The 18,641-nt window shown below is 36.1% G+C and overlaps 1 protein-coding gene across 2 annotated transcripts in view; it reads left to right on the top strand.

Moving 5' to 3' along the window:
• The window catches only part of GABRG2 (gamma-aminobutyric acid type A receptor subunit gamma2), a 72,468-nt gene extending 54,367 nt beyond the window's left edge, over window positions 1-18,101 (top strand). Inside the window, exons 7-10 of one of the 2 annotated variants that reach the window (XM_074916438.1) lie at window positions 9,688-9,840; window positions 12,602-12,807; window positions 14,630-14,653; window positions 16,123-18,101. In XM_074916438.1, the coding sequence (XP_074772539.1) occupies window positions 9,688-9,840; window positions 12,602-12,807; window positions 14,630-14,653; window positions 16,123-16,398 (659 nt within the window). In that variant the 3' untranslated portion in view covers window positions 16,399-18,101. The remainder of the gene's footprint in view (window positions 1-9,687; window positions 9,841-12,601; window positions 12,808-14,629; window positions 14,654-16,122) is intronic. The other variant, XM_074916439.1, reaches the window with a different exon arrangement.
• The last annotated feature ends 540 nt before the right edge of the window (window positions 18,102-18,641 follow it).

Here is an 18,641-nt window from a genome sequence, read left to right as displayed (position 1 = left end):
TAAATATATAGGGTCAGTAACATTAATTTTTTCTTTGAACTTCTGGTATTCACAGATGGAACTTTAGAAACAAACACACCTAAATTTACCTTCAATCCTTCAATACGTTTTCACATACTGATATTTTTCAGCAACAAAAAATTCTTAGGGTGGATCTTGCCTATGTGAATTCAAAGGGAAGGTGGGAACAACAGTAATAGCTTTTAATTACTGTCTAGTGTCATTACATTCTTTCCTCCTATAATTAGAAACTAATGAGAAGTGGAACACATTCTGTCAAATGAACTGAAAAAACAGCACTTCAAATGGAATGAGTGGCCAAGAACCAAACAAAATCCTGAACTGCTGGGCATAAAGTCACGTCATACATAAAGAAATTTCATTTGCTTGGATGGATGTAATGATTCATCTCATTTCGTACGAGTTTCATCAGCTGGGGTTTTCATTTCACACAAACATAAACTAATTCCAGTTCTCTTCTCCCTGCTCCCGAAGGAAATCAAGGTGTTTGATGTCAGACCCATTCACACACAGACACAAACATTACTCTTTAAAATCAGAAAAAAAGAATAAAATCTTCTCCCATTCCCTGCCCTCCACCCCCGCTGTTCAGTGCGAATCCCAGCAATAATCTTATACAAATGGACTACAGTGCAAGTTTTGTCAAAGCCTTAATATTGTTTTACTTCATTACATAGTAAAGCTATAATCACTGTTTAGAAAAGGATATTTAGAATTGGGGTGAAATCAGTCATTACAGTTGCTGTGCTGTATCAGCAGTGCCCACGAATTGCCCCATTCCTTATGTAACACCCAGGCAGAGGGAGTGCCAGTGGTCAGGTGAAGAACGGCACCGCTTCAAAGTGCTTCAAGTCTGTTGCAAGCAAGTATCTACAATGCCACTGGCAGATTTTCTTTCTTTCTTTGCCCTAAAGGCAAAGCATTTTATTTCACATCATGACTTCCCTATGACACAGTGATGGTATTTTGCTGCTAAATCTCAGAGGGAAAGAGATTGCAAACATTTTTGAAAAGGAAGAGACTTAATTATTTCTTGAAACTGTCTGGCCCTTATGCAGTCTAAAAATGAGTCAATGAAAGAACAAAGCACTGTGAAGGACAGATACAATAAAAAGGGCATTTGGTAAAGGATGAGATAATGAGAAAGTCTCATGGTCAGATATCTAGATGACTGTTCTTTCTTCTTTTGCCTTTTCCCCAGACTTTTCCCTTCTGGCTGTGGACACTAATAAATCTCGTAAATATCATCTTCTGATCAGCATTGTGATCAAATTGCAGTCCTATCTTTATGAAAATTCATTCATGTGCCCAGTGATCAAATAGTTGAGCTGAAATTCTCTCCTTGTGATATATGTAAAAATATATTGCACTGGAGGAGACAATATCATCTCTTCATGTGATAAATGACCAGTTTTAGAACTACTGTTTCATTAGTACTGACCTAGACAGATTTAAGAAGTTTCTGATCTGCTAAAAGAAAAAAACCCTAACAAGAATAGGTTACTTTAGGTTTTCTACAAGAGAATAATTTGAATAGGTTAAACCTGAGCCCTCATAGAAAATTGTGGGTTTAGAAAAAATATTATGTTTTCCTCATATGACTGTAACAGTGTAAGACATCTCACTGAACCACATTTCCAGGCTGACTCAATACCCTCACCAAGACAGTAAATGCCAGCAGAATTCCAAATATAGACCCTGTCAAGGCAAGAAGAAAGATGGGGACAAATGCCAAATGAAGATGAATCAGGACAAATACACTGATCTTAAACTATTTACATGATTTTTTAAATCCTAGATTAGAGCTGCACTGTTCAATGCAGTCCACAGTCTGACACTGGTCTGATTTGGGAGAAAGGTGTGACCCTAGTCTCCGATTCTCCCCTTTTCATGCCTTTCTTGGGGGCAGTAATCTGTACCGAGGGACTGCTGAGCACCACATACACCAGAGCTCTGGTACCACCACCTGTTTTGACAGGAAAGAGAAAAGGCTTTTTCCATATTTAACCTTTCCTTTTTTTTTTTCTTTTTTTTTTTAATTTGTTTTTTATATGTGTAGCAGCTTTGGGGTAACCTGCTGCCCTCCAGTGTGCCAGAAGTGAAGAAGAGCACACATTATGAAGGAAATTGGTTGTTTTAAAGGCAACGCCCCACAATCTTAACAACTATTTATTTATTTATTGCTGCAGAATACCTTTATAAAAATGTCACCAAGCCTGACTTTTTTTAAAAGAAGGATGCATTTAGGATCCTTTTGGTCCCATTAGCTATTACTTTTGTAGTCAGTACTGGTCCAGTAGGTTGACATTTTAAGAGCTAGAAAGAATCAGAAGTTCATCTGGATTTGGGTATGCAAGCTCCAGCCTAGAAATACAACGCACTGAACTAATACATAGCAAGATGCAGTAATACCAGCTCTAAAAAAATAACAGATGTTTTTCACATGTTCTAGAAATCTGAATATTGCAGATTTAGCCAATAAACCCTTTGGGTCTGGGATCATCTTGTTTTATGTGTGGGTACATCACAAAAACAAACTAGTCAATGATTAAATTCTGTTAAAATATTTTAGACATTTAAATTTTTTTTTTTCAAATTCATCATGAGTGTCCTTTTTTTCAAAATATTAAATTTTGAAATTATTAAAATTAAAAAATACTAATTCAGAGTGAGAATTTACTTACTGTCAACAATGAACTTGCAACAAAGGTCCTCCCTTAAAGGAGGTATTTATAGAAATCATATGTTACTATTTTAATGGTATTTCCATGTACCATGACTAAAACCAAGAAAACACATCTTTTCCATTAAACTACTATTTGCCTGTTCATTCTTTTAAAAAGAAACAAATAGTGTTAGCTGTCATCTCTACCTAACAGAAAATGAGACTGTTGGCCATGCTAACAGTAAGAGAGTGAGAGAACAAGGATGTATCTATTAGTTATTTATGAGGAAAAGAAGATAAATTCTGCTGCCACAGTTGTTCTTCATTAACAATTTATGCAGTTTATACTCATTACTTGTAGCACAAAGGTGATGTTACTTTGGTAATATTTTTATCATACAAGAGCTAGTTTAGTTCTTAGAAGTGCTCCTCTATTAACAGAGCCATACAACTCAGTTACTCCATTTGAGTGTTTGTATAAACACTCAATGGGGAGAATAATTAGAAATTTTTAAAGATTCGGTTTTCCACTGGCAGACTTGCAATTGTTTCTCATTTCTATTCTGAGGTGATAGTGCCCTCATGTGGCACGATTTTTTTTATTGGCTTTTTTCCTATGTATACTTCATCCAGAAAGATGAACTGGATAGGGTTTCCCATATATAAAAAAGTAATTTATTTATGTACTTGTTTATATGAGTTAATTTTGAGAAAAGATTCTATTTCTATCTATATTTTCATATGGTTCTCTAATCAAAGCTTTTTAAAGTTCTTGTTCTTTTCTGTGTGGTTTCTATGTAAAATTATGAGAGAAAAACCCACTAGAGATCTGGCCAGCTGGTGCATGTCTGGGTCTGTATGAGCCATGTGGCTGCTACTGGCTGTGCTAACAAAATCGTGCCTATTGGTTCCCATATAAAACAGTGACCTACATTAATCCTAGTTGTTAGTCATTTATCAGTCCTTAAAGAACAAATGATGGCCTGAAATTTTGGGTAAGTTTGGCTCATACTTAACTTTTTTTTTTTTTTTTTTTTTTTCCCTTGGCAGTTTCACAAATCCATCTAGTCGAGGAAAACTTCAAGATTTAAAAAGATATCCTAAAGATAGGTAGCGTTTTTGTGCCAATTATTGATTCATCATCAATATTCTCCTATATAATTTATTTTCTCCATGGATTTTTACATTTTAGACATAAAAAGCACTGAACTATAAACATTATCAGAATTACTAAAACACATGTTGATTTTCATACTACTAAACACTGGCAAAAATATTTAAGGTAGCCAAATACTTAAGGAGAATCCTGTTCAGAGCCTGGGATAGAACACATCCAGTTCCTAGGGGAGAAGAGCTCCATGAGGCTCCCTGACACCATGGAGTCAGCATGAGGTGAGGAGCTTGTGTGCTGTATACTTCGAGTACACAGAGAAATTCTGGAGATTTTAGGTAGTGGACTGTATGATGGAACAAAGTTTAAGAACATAGTTACCTATACTATCCATCTGGTTTTGCTGTGCCCTACAGAGTGATATGTAGCTTTGTAAGAAACAGAGATGGCACAAGGTTAGTCAGAATAAAGTCTTCTTATAAACTCTCAAAATCTTCTCATGTCTGTGGACACATGTCTATGCACACATTGGTTCTTTTCCAAAACTTTCAACTAAGCCATGAAAGATTTTCACAGAAGTACCAACATGTAAAAAGGCCAGCCCTTCACCCGATTTCCCTGTTCAGAACTCTCAATCTTCAACAGAAACGAAGCATTGAATTTTCTCCACTCCAAAACTATATATGAGAATGAACTGAAATTACACACACAAGTAACTTGACCAGGTGGCCAACATGTAGGTTTTGAAGCTGTTCTGTAGTTCTTTTAATAATTTAAATCTAGCAATGTTTTAAACAGAAAACAGAATCTTATAATAGTAAGTGTGAGACAATCTCAGCTATAAGTGTTGCTACCTGAACTATAATTAAGACAACTATTTCCTGTGATGTTAGAAAGCTGTTCTTTTCTCTAGCATTTATACTAGCTTCCAAATCACTTCTGAGTACAAATTAGAGGCTTGTTTCCCCAGTACCTTACACTTTGCAGTCACTTAAACATGCATAAAGAGAGTACTAATGGGTATAATTTCCCATTCACTTTGCACAGGTATAACTGATTCCACAACCAGGAAGCAATGAAGGATCACACCCACTGTGCTGATTAAATCAGTTAAGTACAGTGTACATTCCCTCTGGCTATGCTTCCTGGCAAGCTAATTCCTTCTATTGAACCTCTGGGAATTCGGCCAGGACGTATGCACAGATGGTTCCTCAAATCAGGAATTCTCTTCCCCTGCTGTCAGAGCCTGAATCCTGGTGTTCAAATTACTGTAACACACAAGTGTGTGGTAGGAGGAGCGTCCCAATTTCCAAGTTTGCATAGACTGCTTTGAGTCTGTGTAAATTAGGATGGCACAGGAGTATTAGAAATAAAACTTTTGTAAGGGCTTCCTAATGTCATGATCACTGGATACTGACGGTATGCATCTCGTTTTCACTCTAGAAGTGACTTAAGGCCCATGCACCTTCTCTGCGCGCATCAGGGATTATTGCCAAGAGAAATCTTCAACTTCCCATTCAGAATGGGAATGAAATAGCTCAAGTCAGAACCATGCCCTGCACCTTGTGATCTTCCAAACATAATTGGCAGGAATATGTATTTAGTAGAAAACATGAGTATTTATACATGAGGATAAACATGACCTGGATAGCATTTTCCCAAGGGGCTGCATTCTGGTTTAAATATATCTCACTGAAGAAACTGATTACCTGGTTATCTTCAGACAAAGAAAACTATATCTATCTAGCTATATATACAAATATATATATGAATACAGAGGAATAGGAGAAATACATATTATACAGAGAAATAAATGAGGATGACTTGCTATGCTCCTCATGTAGTAAGATTTTTTTTACTAGGGAATTTTTTTATATACATATTTAAGAGCTGAAAAATAGGCAGGTATTATTTTCTAGACATATGTAATAGTGAAATATACCTTAGAATGGGTGGCAGGACTGTAAGGTCTCTGGTGAAAGCCTAAATAATAAAAAAATCTTCTAATTTGGGCGGCCAAATGTTAAGTACTTAATATGTTGACTTACAAAAATACTGCCAGGTTGCTTTACCATTCATTTCTGGACAAATCCAAAAGTGTATTAGCCCTCTGAGCAGCAATCTTGAAGGAAGTCTGAGAAATTTTCCTGGTGCAGTTGACAATATTGGGATAAACAAGAGCCAGAGCACAGGGAAAGATGATGAAGTAATAATGAAAAGATTATCAATTTGCCGAGTGAGAGCTAATGAATGACATTGTGCTAAAGATCAAGTCTGTCCATTTTTTACTAAAATAATGTCTTAGTTTGACAGCTTCATGCAGGCATCACACCAGGAGTGAAAAATAACCTCAGGCACAGAGATAATCTGAAAATAACAGAGACTATTTAAACTGGTCCCAGCTGAAGAGCAGAGAAGTCCATGAATAGAGTCAGGAAAAAAGAAATATGGATAAAAACAGGGCTGAGGCAAGATTCCATCGTGAAAGATTTGACTAATGCAAAGTACTGTCAAGTCCATGTTCCACAGAGGGTTTAATGCTTTTTACATTTTGGATCTATGTGTTATGACAACTGATGCTAGGTCCTAAATTGCACATCTTTGGTCTTGCATTAATTTGTATGCTCAGAGTACTTTTCTTATTCGAGATCTCAGAAGGCCCACTGTTATAGCGTTCCAACATCACCTATGTAAATGAGGCAAAACCAGCAAGATGCTTCTCTGGAGCATCCCACCACTTAGTCTTGGTTTCCTTAATGCTTTATTTACAATTGTTCATATTACTTCAAGACTGGAAGAGATATTCAATATATTATAGAATTATTGGTTTGCCTCATCGCAGCACTTCCTAATTTATATTTGTTATTTGTTGCCGTAAAAGCTGTTTTGGCTTAATATTCTCACTCTTACCTTGAAAAAAATCATCCACACACTCCACTTCCCAAAATCCCAACCAAGCAAGGTACAACATAAACCAAACACCTCTGTAGTATTAACATTATTCCTTTTTTTAGTAAGATTCTCTGAAGTAGTGGAATTTACTCCACAATGCAACAGTGTCTGCACCAGCAGGCTTTCAGATTAAAAAGCAACATGTAATTTAAAAGAATCTATGCATCCTTGAATAATTCTTCAGACTGGTGAACTCCACACTGCCTGGCAAGTTATAGTTGACACTGAAGTTTTTACTTCCTCTGATTTAACTTCACTAGCAGAAACTTTAAATCCCATATAAACTATATATGGTCTTATTTCCTTGAGCTTTCAGTAAAAATTTTCCAATTCTACAAGGCATGAGAAATAAGGTCTGTCAGAATAATTCTGTCGACCTTGTTTGTAAGTATCAGGAGCTGATACGATGTTTCCTAGGGATATCATTCTGAAGTGTTTAGGATATATTTATACATATGACCATTAGGAAATAAAGTCTTTGCATAAAGGAAGATGCAATAACATTTGTGAGGGCTGAACAAAATCCAGAAAAATTACATCACTTTTTAACTTGTTGGAACATGTCAGTAGAGATGTTACTTCTAAACATAATTGGTTAAGAAGTCCAGTATTTAAAAAAAAAAAAAAAAAGCAGAGGGAATTGTGTCCAGTTAGATATAAAACACTTCCACCTGGAGTATCTCCAGTTCATGTAGCAAATGATCTATGACAGGACACTGCTGTTGCCCTATGGAAAGGGATTTTCCTCTGAAGTGTATGTTTGAGATGACAGAGAATTCAGAGTAATGTTTCGCTGCTGCTGAATGGACTGAGGCTTTTAAAGTTAGCTAACATTTTAAAAGCTCTTATGCATTACATTATGAACAAAAAATATATTTTAAAGTAATGCATAAAATATTGTAAACATATTATTGTAATAGCTTACCATATAAAAAACACTCCTCTGGATTCATCTGGGGTTTTTTTCTCAACACAGGTGCTGAGTTTTGAATTTGACTCTAATAGGTAGTGCTGTCTTGTGTACTAGATTCTGGTATTCTCTGTTCCTATGAATAAAAGATCCTACAAGACAAGAGCGCTAGAACTACCAGAACAGTTGGGCAAAAAGACCTGTCCAAGTACAGGTCTACAAAAAATATGGAGAAAGTAGTTACCTTGAATCTGATGTATCTATTCAGCTACTCCAAAAATGTCTATAGCAGTTGCAGCTTCAGAAAAAGAAGCAGTAGCAGAACGAAAACATCTGATTTTTTAAATTTCAACCCTGAGCGAATCTTTTATACCTTTCTATGTTGTCATCTATGTTTGGGTTTATGTTTCACCTCTTCTGGTAATTTTTTGTCTCATTAAAATAATATAAGAACACTGAGCATGAAAACAGCCTTCTCCTTAAAACTGTTTGCATGGAAGTGATACAGCTACTGCTTAAAGTAATCTCTACCATAGTATAGCAGGGAAAAAAAAGTTGAAATACTAATGCTATTAATAGCATATATGAAGAATGATTAAAAAATTCCCAAAATTGACAAAATAGTCACTTCTCAGGAAGTTAATATGTGATCCAGAGATGAAGAATGAATTGTACTATAATTTTATGACTTAAATTTTACAGCATTCCTGATCAGTGGCGAGTTTTTTGGGTATATGAAGGACATACACATGTAATGCAAACTTATCTGTGAATTAAGGGGATAATCAGACTGTCGTTATTATAACTGATTGTTCATATTAAGCCATATCTCCTTATTAAGCACACATATATAATTAGTTTTTTAAGTTTTTGGTTTAATTATAATTAAATTAAAAGCAGTTAATCCATGGGATATGGACATTCACATTAAAAAATATATATAACAAAGAAGCACCAGCTGAAAAATGATCTCTGAAGTTTCTTCTGTGAGCAGGTTCAAAGGGATTATTCTGGGGGAAATTAAAATTTTAATTATGCCTGAAAACAGAGAATTCAGTGTTAACTAAAGGTACTGATCTAAGCAGAATTCACATTACCCACAGAGTCTCTTTGATAACACTGGAAAACTATCTCTAAATTTGCAAATCCTGTTCTGTTTCAGTTTGAGACTTCTCTAGACTGCATTTCACTGAATTGCAGTGAAGTCTTTTGTAGCCTGGGGTTCTGTAGTTCTTTTGCAATCAAGATTTCCCAGGAGTGCTGTAATCTGAAGTAAAGATGAGAACTAGGGTTTTTTTAGTTTAGAAAAAGTACATCAAAAACTGAAGCTTTGCTGTATTCCTGAATCCAGCTGTAATTTACTTAACAGTTTGAGAGGGGAAAAAACCTGGAAAAAGAATCACAAAACTACTGAATGGAAATGCACACCAGAGTAACATAGAGCCTGGTTTTTTGCGGCACTTAGGAGATGTGGGTTCAAATCCTTTTAGAGGAAATAATACAACAGAAGATCTGCAGGCAAATAAATTAATTATTGACACGGTGTAGCCCTGAAGAATAGTTGAGAACATAAATAATTTAGGAAGTACATCTGAAAGCACGCATTATTTGAGAGCAGAGCTGAGAGCATGCTAGCAGGGACAGCATGCTGACTGGAGGTTTGCATGACCACTGCCACTCGCTCAGTTGCTGTAAGAGGATTGTATAGGCATTTGCAGGTTATGAGGAATGACTTGGGTAGAAAGAAGCCTGGTGCACTATGCAAGGGAGGTTACTCTTGAAATCTTAAAATACAGGTTACCTAAGTGAACCTGCAAGACTGTTTACTTTCGTAGTGTGGAAAATCCACCAGTTCTTGAGGTATGCCAGTGTTGAAAATGTATGCATGTGTTTGCCATCAGTACATCTGGTGAATCAGTTTAATATTTACACCCCAGACATAGAGTAGGAAAACCCTAGCTATTACACAGAAATTCTATGTTGGGTTTTTAACATATTATTCTATCTCAGTATGCTTTTATTTTTCAGGAGACTATGTAGTCATGTCTGTTTACTTTAACCTGAGCAGGAGAATGGGTTATTTCACCATTCAGACCTATATTCCCTGCACACTTATTGTTGTGTTGTCCTGGGTCTCCTTCTGGATTAATAAGGATGCAGTTCCAGCCAGAACATCACTGGGTGAGTTGTTTTTTTCTTCCTGCTTTTATTTAAGCATTATTATGTTTAACTGACACTTCTGCAGATCACGTAAACGTAACAGGAAATACATTTTCACATGAGCTCTCCTCATTTAGGCATATGTAGTAATTTCCAAGGAATAGCACAGACTAAACTATATTTGCATCTCTTCCTTTTTACTATTTGAGATCCTAACTCTGAGCATTGTAGATTGTCTACAATAAAAGCTTCTGCATCCTTCTGACAAAGCAGTACTTTTCATAAACATCAAGAGGATGGGAAACATTGCTTGATTAGAGGCAGAGATGCATTAGTTTTTATTTGCTTTACTTCCACATCACAGTGACTAGCAATACAAATTAAATAAATACCAGGAAGGAATCAATCTTTCTGGCTGTCTGTGAGCTGTAGTGGTAAAAAGAGGAGAATGTACCATCCTGACTTCTACTTCAGGGACCAACAAGCAAATGTAGCCTTCAGGACACAAAATCAACCGAATTTGGTTGTATCTAAAATCCTACACATGAAAATGTGACATGCAATTAATCAGAATTAGCAATTTCTACACACTTAGCAACTGTTCCACACCTAAGAGATAGACTAAATTAACCTTGCTTGTGCAAAGCAGCTGTAGCTGTAAAAATTAGCATAGAAACATTCAACTAGAGAAAGTTAAATACATTTTCCACTTCTGCATTAATCCACACAAGTGAGAATCATTTAGTGTTTCCTCCTGCATTTGCATTTCGTCACAGAACTATAGCACAGAGTACTGGAGTGCAAAATAAGAGACAGCATTTTCATTCCAGAACTCCCTTGAAAGAAACACAGGAATAGAGGACCAGTGGCTCCCATGATAAAGTTTTAAGCTTTTCATTGCCTTTTTCATGTCCTCTCTAAAAAGAGGTTATAAAATCTGCTTTAAAAAATTATAAAATTAATAAAGGCATTCAGCTGTTATTTTAAATGTTACTTAGATATGCAAAACAGATTGGTCCCTCTGTTGAGAATTAGTCTATTTGTACCACTGAGGAGGTAAAATCAGTGGTATGAAATCTGCTATATAAAATGTGATGGATTTTAACTGTTCTGATGCATTTTTAATGTTCTTCACATCATAGTACAGGGAATAATATTCTAAAAGGAGAAGAGATGGTGAGGGATGTCACAATACTTCCCAGTTATAGACTGCAGTCACTTATGAAGGCCAGAAGAGATATTGCTGTGGCAGAGAAAAATCTGACCTCACAGTGTTACAAGGAGCCCTGAGAGACCTTCCCTTCCAGCTTTATATTAAGAAATCACTTAAATAACAAACAGCAGATAATTTCTGTGGGGATAGTATCTTTTGCATACAACTAGAATGCATTTACAGAATCACAGAATCATCTATGTTGGAAAAGACCTTGAAGATATCCAGTCCAACCATTAACCTCACACTGACCATCCTCAATTCCACCAGATCCCTCAGCGCTAAGTCAACCCAACTCTCAAACCCCTCCAGGGATGGGGACTCCACCACCTCCCTGGGCAGCCCATTCCAACGCCCAACAACCCCTTCTGTAAAGAAATGCTTCCTAATATCCAGTCTAAACCTGCTCTGGTGCAACTTGTCCTGTCGCTTGTTACTTGGCTCAAGAGACTCATCCCCAGCTCTCTGCACCCTCCTTTCAGGCAGCTGTAGAGGGCGATGAGGTCTCCCCTCAGCCTCCTCTTCTCCAGACTAAACCCCCCCAGTTCCCTCAGCCGCTCCCAGTACGACCTGTGCTCCAGACCCTGCACCAGCTCCGTTGCCCTTCTCTGGACACGCTCGAGTCATTCAATGTCCTTTTTGTAGTGAGGGGCCCAAAACTGAACACAGGAATCGAGGTGCGGCCTCACCAGCACCAAGTACAGGGGTAAGATCCCTTCCCTGTCCCTGCTGGCCACGCTATTGCTGACACAAGCCAGGATGCCATTGGCCTTCTTGGCCACCTGGGCACACTGCTGGCTCCTGTTCAGTTGGCTGTCAATCACGCCCCCAGGTCCCTCTTTGACTGGCAGCTCTCCAGCCACTCCTCCCCAAGCCTGTAGCGCTGCTTTGTTGTGGCCAAAGTGCAGAAATTCAGGGAAGAGAAAGGAAAGAGTTTCATTTCTGTATGTAGCACACGTACAAATCTACACACATTTTGTCCTGCAGTTCCTGCTCGATTACATGCTTTCTTAAGAATTTTCATTAATTTCTACCTCATATAATGGCTGCAGGTGTGTCTCTTACTGACACTGGTATCATTACCCTGCAAATGAAAATAAGCAAAACTTATCCCAACAGTAGAAAAAGTTTCTTACTTTGAAGAATGGAGTAAAGCAACTCATTCTCCACCATGATTTTCTCACTCTGACACAAGTTCTCTTCTCTCTAGCTCTGTTTAAGGGTTTCAGCACAGAAACCCTAAAACTAAATTTCTCAATTTAAAATAAATAAAGGCTGCCTAGAAGTAAACCACACAACTAAAAAACTAAATTAAGTTTCTTAGACTCAAAATCCATCTAACCAAAGTATTCTGCAGAGCAGCACTTGCAGTGACCATGCAAAAACATTTCATACCCTGTGTTAATCCTTGAAGCTCTCACTGAATCCGTATTTTACTACTGGGATGCACTGTTTAATATCTCTGCTATATGTTTGAACTCCAGGCATACTTCAAAACCAGTCAGAGAGGTAACTGACAAAATCAGTTTGTCACTTGAGGTAATAATTCTGTTGCTTTCTATCTACCAGGTATTACAACTGTCCTGACGATGACCACTCTAAGTACAATTGCTCGTAAATCTCTTCCCAAAGTCTCCTATGTGACAGCAATGGATCTTTTTGTGTCAGTCTGCTTTATTTTTGTTTTCTCTGCACTGGTGGAATATGGAACTTTGCACTACTTTGTCAGCAACAGAAAGCCAAGCAAGGATAAAGACAAAAAGAAGAAAAATCCAGTATGTATCTTTTTACCAGCAAGGTCTAAAATTCAATTATGTTTTCTGAGAGAGCATTTAAATCTCTCTTTATGTTTGTACTTTCAGACTTTGCTATTGCATATATACTCTTCCTTTGTATTAATATGAATGCAAACATTCACCTTGAGAATAAAAAGCTCATATATTACGCGTCCCTGGATGCTAGAGAAACTAATTTCTTAGAATAAGGACCCTTTTAACCAAAGTGTTTGCAAATCACAACTATCACCAAAACCATTATTTCTGTTGTAGATAGAACTCTTGCTGTGACCTGTATGAAGAGCTATCAGTTTCTCTGTCTTAGCTTTAGCAATATTCTCTGCCATTAACTTATGTCCGTATTATTGACATGACTGTTTTTCTTGTTGAGGACTACAGTTAAACTTTTATATTTAAACTATGGACTGTGCTTTTCCTAATTTCCCCTTAAGCATCTGTTTCCTTTTCATTGTTTCCTTATCTTCTTTTTCTTGTATTTCTTACCTCCTTTATCTGTTTCTCCCCATTAGAAAGTGATTTGGCTAGCAGTTTACAATGTTACTTGTGGATGCATGCTACACAACAATAAAAAAATGTATATAATAACCATAATAAAAAGATCCTGGAAATACCCTCAGTAAGAGTCTGGGGTTTTGCCCAGAGAGGGGAAAATTTTGTTGCTTATTTTGTCCAGGATATATTTCTACATGCCTTTTGCAACTGAGCTGAAAAGTCTGTTGTCTGAAATCTCTTGAGGTGAAAGGAATTAGTGTAAAATCCTAGAGAGAAAAGTAGCCTAATTGTCTACAAAACCCCCCAAATATGCCTATGAAAAATGTGAAGAACAAGTGTTTTACATTAATAGAGAGTATTTTCAAATCCATTTCAGGCATCTAGGAAACAATGAAGTCACTTGGATTTGCTCTGTTAAAATCTACAAGGACTTTTGAAGATAATTCGCTTTTAATTATAACATACGCCGCAAAAATAAAAATTTAGAAAAAATAGTAATTAACCTTTTATTCCATATTATTGCTATAAGTTCAACTTTAAAATCTGTTGAGAACTAGACTTTAAAAAAGTAGATAAAGTAGATGTACTCTGTAGTGGATAAACAGCCAGAAAAACATCTGTAAAACTATAGAGCAAGAATTCTTACCTAACTTTAGGTATGCTAAAGTTGGATTTGATCATAGGCCTCTCTTTTGGTCAAAAGAAAGAAAGAGGCATTTCCAGATAGTGATACATCATGGCCTGTCTTAGGCCAAAATAAAGGCTGTGCACGTGTGTCTTTCCCAATCAATTAAAGGAGCAAAGATTAACTACCTCAAAGATGTGCATATAATGGCAGATTACTTGTTCTTTACATTACTTACCTGTGAGCATGTGGGGAACTATAAATGGTTAATCACAAAGTCTAAAAAACTCACAAGTAGAATGTTCAGGAACCAGTCTGCAGGTAAAAAGAATTTTTTCTAAGAAGTGTTTTGATAAACTGTGAATAGTCTCTTTCAAAACAGTTCAACGTAAAGGATTGGAATGCCCTGGGAATATGACAAGATCTAAATGGAGTTTGGTATCTTATGTCTTTGGCCCAGATGTAGTTACAAAACAGTAACAAGTCAAAAATATGGGGGTTGTATTTTACAGACAGTTGTTTAAATTGCTATTATCCCAACCTTTCTATAAATTTAGTTCTTTTTGACTTACTATGTTTTAGAAACATATTTTTAATTTATATTATTTTTGTCTCTTTCTTTCTTTCCTTTCTTTAATTTAAAACAAATCCCTCTGATTCTCTTTTCTGTCTACAAAATGAAAGCTTCTTCGGATGTTTTCCTTCAAGGTATAATGTTTTTTGGAATAGAAATTCACTGCATGCAACTGCTGAATTTAACTATTAGAGCTTATATGAGAGTGGTGCTTTGTTGTTGGGTTTTTTTTAGATGAGACATCTAAGCATTCTACTCAAGGTAACTTCCTAGTTAAGTAGAATGGTTAAACATTTCTAAAAAATTTGTAGAGTTGATTCAGCAGCCCAAATACTGATTCACTATGGTTCTGAGCTTAAGTTCAAGAGTGACCAGCATTATTGGATCACATGAATTAAGAGAGTTTAATGTTAAAACATTTCTGCTCCTCTCTTTTTCAATTTGCCATGGGATCCAATAGCAGCAGCTACACCAGAAACCTGCAATACACCCTTTTAGAACTCAGCTCTGATCCTGCTTTTTTAACCTTTGTGATTTCACTCCAAATTATAAAACCAAATATGGTTCTGATGTTGACCTGAACAAAATTCAATTTCATCATCAATTACTCAAATGTTGTTCTTATGCAAAAAAGTCAGAGTTTTGAAAGGGTTTAAGATGCGTATGTATTTTTAATGCTGTCACTGGATCAACGCACTCTAAGCAAATTAGAAAATATGTCTAGCTACGATCCACATCTAAACCTTGTCTTCATTCAGAAATGCAGAATTTTGTAAAAAAAAAAAACCAAACAAACAAAACAAGGAAAAAAAGAAACAACATAAAATAAAAGCCAAAAAAATTTACATACTTACAGAATGGAATTATTTTACCCTAATATCTATCAGCAGGAAATTTCAATGCCTGTCATCCTAGTGTTTGCAAAGTGCTCAAATGTGTTTTAAATGCTTAATTTGCTCAATTCCTTCAAAATATATATGCATATATACCTGTACAGCTACGATATAAAATCTGGAATATGTTGAAACTTCTAGTTGGTGAGCATTAGTAGATGGTGAACTGCATATATTCAAACAATTGGAGAGTCTTATAGAGATTCTCCTAACCCTATTCAAAAGACAAGTTTTGCCATTTTTCCTGTACATATATTTTCTCCTGTCTCAACGTGAACCAGCCTTATATTAAAATCCTGCATTTCCAATTGATTATTTTAGTTCCTTCCACATACAATAAACAAATTGACTTCAGATATCAAGCAGCTATATAAAACACAAAAGAAATTCAAAATATCAACATTATATGCCTGAATGTTTCCTTTAACCCTTAATGTTTACTTAGTTTGGCTTCAAAGTTAATTGTCCACCGCTGTTAACTTTATATTGGTTTGTGCTGCTTTCCTGTAAAGTTAAAGTGTACGACGCAACTGATTTTAATATGTTCAAGGTAATATTACCATTAGAACTCCTCAGCAATTTCCCATGTACTCCATGCAGAACCATCATTCACATGTTGACCATTAGTCTCTATGTCCCTGTTGGTCTGGTGATAATAACAGAGTCTCTTCCTCCTGCCATCTTTTTCTTTTTTTGCCACTCCATCTTAGGCACCTACAATTGACATCCGACCGCGATCAGCTACTATTCAAATGAACAATGCTACACACCTCCAAGAAAGGGATGAAGAATATGGGTATGAGTGTCTTGATGGCAAGGACTGTGCCAGTTTTTTTTGCTGCTTTGAGGATTGTCGAACGGGGGCATGGAGGCATGGAAGAATACATATCCGCATTGCCAAAATGGACTCCTATGCCCGCATCTTCTTCCCAACTGCCTTCTGTTTGTTTAACCTGGTGTATTGGGTATCATATCTTTACCTTTAAAAACAGAAGGAAATCAGTGACATGAGCCTTACTCACTGAATTTCTTAGAGAGATGGTTTCTTAAGTCCACTTGAAGTATTTACAATGCGCTTTATAGTGGTCTGAATTCTTTAGTGCCATAACCTGGTAAATATCAATCATATCATTTGTCCAAAAATTGCCATCAGGTTATTGTGAATTAAATGTCCATTCAACATGCTGAAATAATTTAAATAAAAATCATATAAACAGGTAATATACAGCTATACCTGCTGGAATAGCGAGAAACAGAGCAGCCAGGGCAAGGGGAACGTGACAACATCTCTTAATAGTTGGTACTGCTATTTCAAAAAGGAGTGAGAGAGAGGAGGATTCCCAGGTAAAGTGCTGTACAGTTTGTTGACATTGGCTATAATTATGCTATAGCTTTATTCTTTGTGGGCTTTTCTTTTTGGAAGAGTCATCTCTCACTTTGAATAGGTATTATTAAGCTAGGAAAGGTAACTTTTACTCCCACCAAGATAAAAATAGACTTTTCCCTTTGCCATCCCTTTAAGAGCACATGTACAATGCTGTAAATATTTCAATACCTTGTAGTATATAAAGTCTAGTGCATGCATCTTTTGGGGGCCAAAATAAATGAAACAAAGGTACCATAAAGTTTGTCTTTTATTTTGTGTCTCTGGATGTGCTATTGTAATTGAAATGTGGACAATTCTTTTTTTTTCCTTGAAAAATTAGCCCTTTCCTTCATGCATGGAAGATCCAAGCAGACAGCACTTTCATGTAAGACATTAGAGAAGCCTTAAGGATTCAAATAAATAACATGTAGACAAATCCGTATGGCCAATATAATAGCTCATAAAGTATACTGTATGTGTCTGCTGCAGTTGTAGCCTTCATTTTCCATTGATAATGTTGCTATATTTCAACTGAATTTCCAGTAATTATACACTGCAAGATCAGCTTCTGAATTTAATTCATGTGCTTCTATTGTTCTTTTCCCATGTTGAACTCTACTTTTTCCTTACACAAGTGTTTGTGGGATATTTTTAATTCTTTACTTCAGTCCAGGAAATAGCTTTTATTCTAAACATTATTTTTACATAAGAGCTTCAGGTTCATTTTGAAACATTAGATTTTGTATTATATATACACATACAATTCTCTGCCCATTCATGTTCTTGATCAGCAATAGTTGTTGTCAGTGCGCTGCTTTTCACCTGGTGAGTACCTTTACTAAACCAAACCTTTACCATGGCTAGCACACAGTTTATAGACAGCCTTGAAAATAAAAGGGAACAAAGGGTGTCTTGGCTACTAAATCACATGTATGCAGTTTATGTGTATTTAAAACCTTCAACCCACCTGGGTGAATCTTGAAAACCATTTATTCCCTGGTTTTCAGAACTTGTATGATGCTCAATTATGCAACCTTAAGCACATGTAAATATGACAGACCTTTTTTTTAATTGTCAAAGATGTAAAATGTCACCTCCAGGAAAGTGGGCTTGCAGATTGAAAAGGGAGATATATAACTTATCATTACAGAATTATTAATAGCTGAAATGGAGGAAAAGGAAAGTTTTCCAATGTTTGTATAGTTTTGGAAATAAAAATGTATAAAAAAGGAATAACTCTTGATCATCAATTGCTCCTTGTCCAATGTATTTGAAAACATTTTAATAAAGGAATTGCACACACCTGTGGACTTTTTCAATAAAACTGCTGCACTCAATTCTAGTTTTCTTGTGATTAGTTTGTTAAAAGCATGCTTCAAAGACTAGACTGCTTGACTAGTTTGATTCATGAGCTGCCTAAATATAAGTGATTATAATCCTCATAACCCTCTGAACTACCTCATTTTGTAGTCAAATGGCTCTACATTCAAGGATTGAGACTAAATCTTTAAAACCATTTTGAAGATTAGGCTATTCTAAAAATAATAATAATTTTTTAAAATCATTGAATTGGGAGTATCCTAATGAGGAGAGAGAACCTTTCTTTATCTACTTAAAATAGAGAGTGTCTCCATGCTGTGAATGAGTGTCAATCATCTTTCAGATGGAAATGTGTTTCATATGGTGCCAGACAGATTGCTAAGTTGGTTTTTTTAGTAGTGCTTAGTGATTTCACAGCTTTCTGTTAGTTTCTTGCAGTTAATAAGAGTGGTTTCAGTTTTTATCTTGATCTTTTCCCTGCTATCACGTTTTATACAGATCGTTATGAACCTCAGCACCAAACCGCCCTTTAATTCTCTCACT

The sequence above is a fragment of the Athene noctua genome, chromosome 12, assembly GCF_965140245.1.
Source record: "Athene noctua chromosome 12, bAthNoc1.hap1.1, whole genome shotgun sequence".
In the NCBI taxonomy this organism is placed as follows: domain Eukaryota; kingdom Metazoa; phylum Chordata; class Aves; order Strigiformes; family Strigidae; genus Athene; species Athene noctua.
The sequence above is the reverse complement of the archived record's forward strand: the minus strand, read 5'-3'. Positions and strand labels throughout refer to the sequence as shown.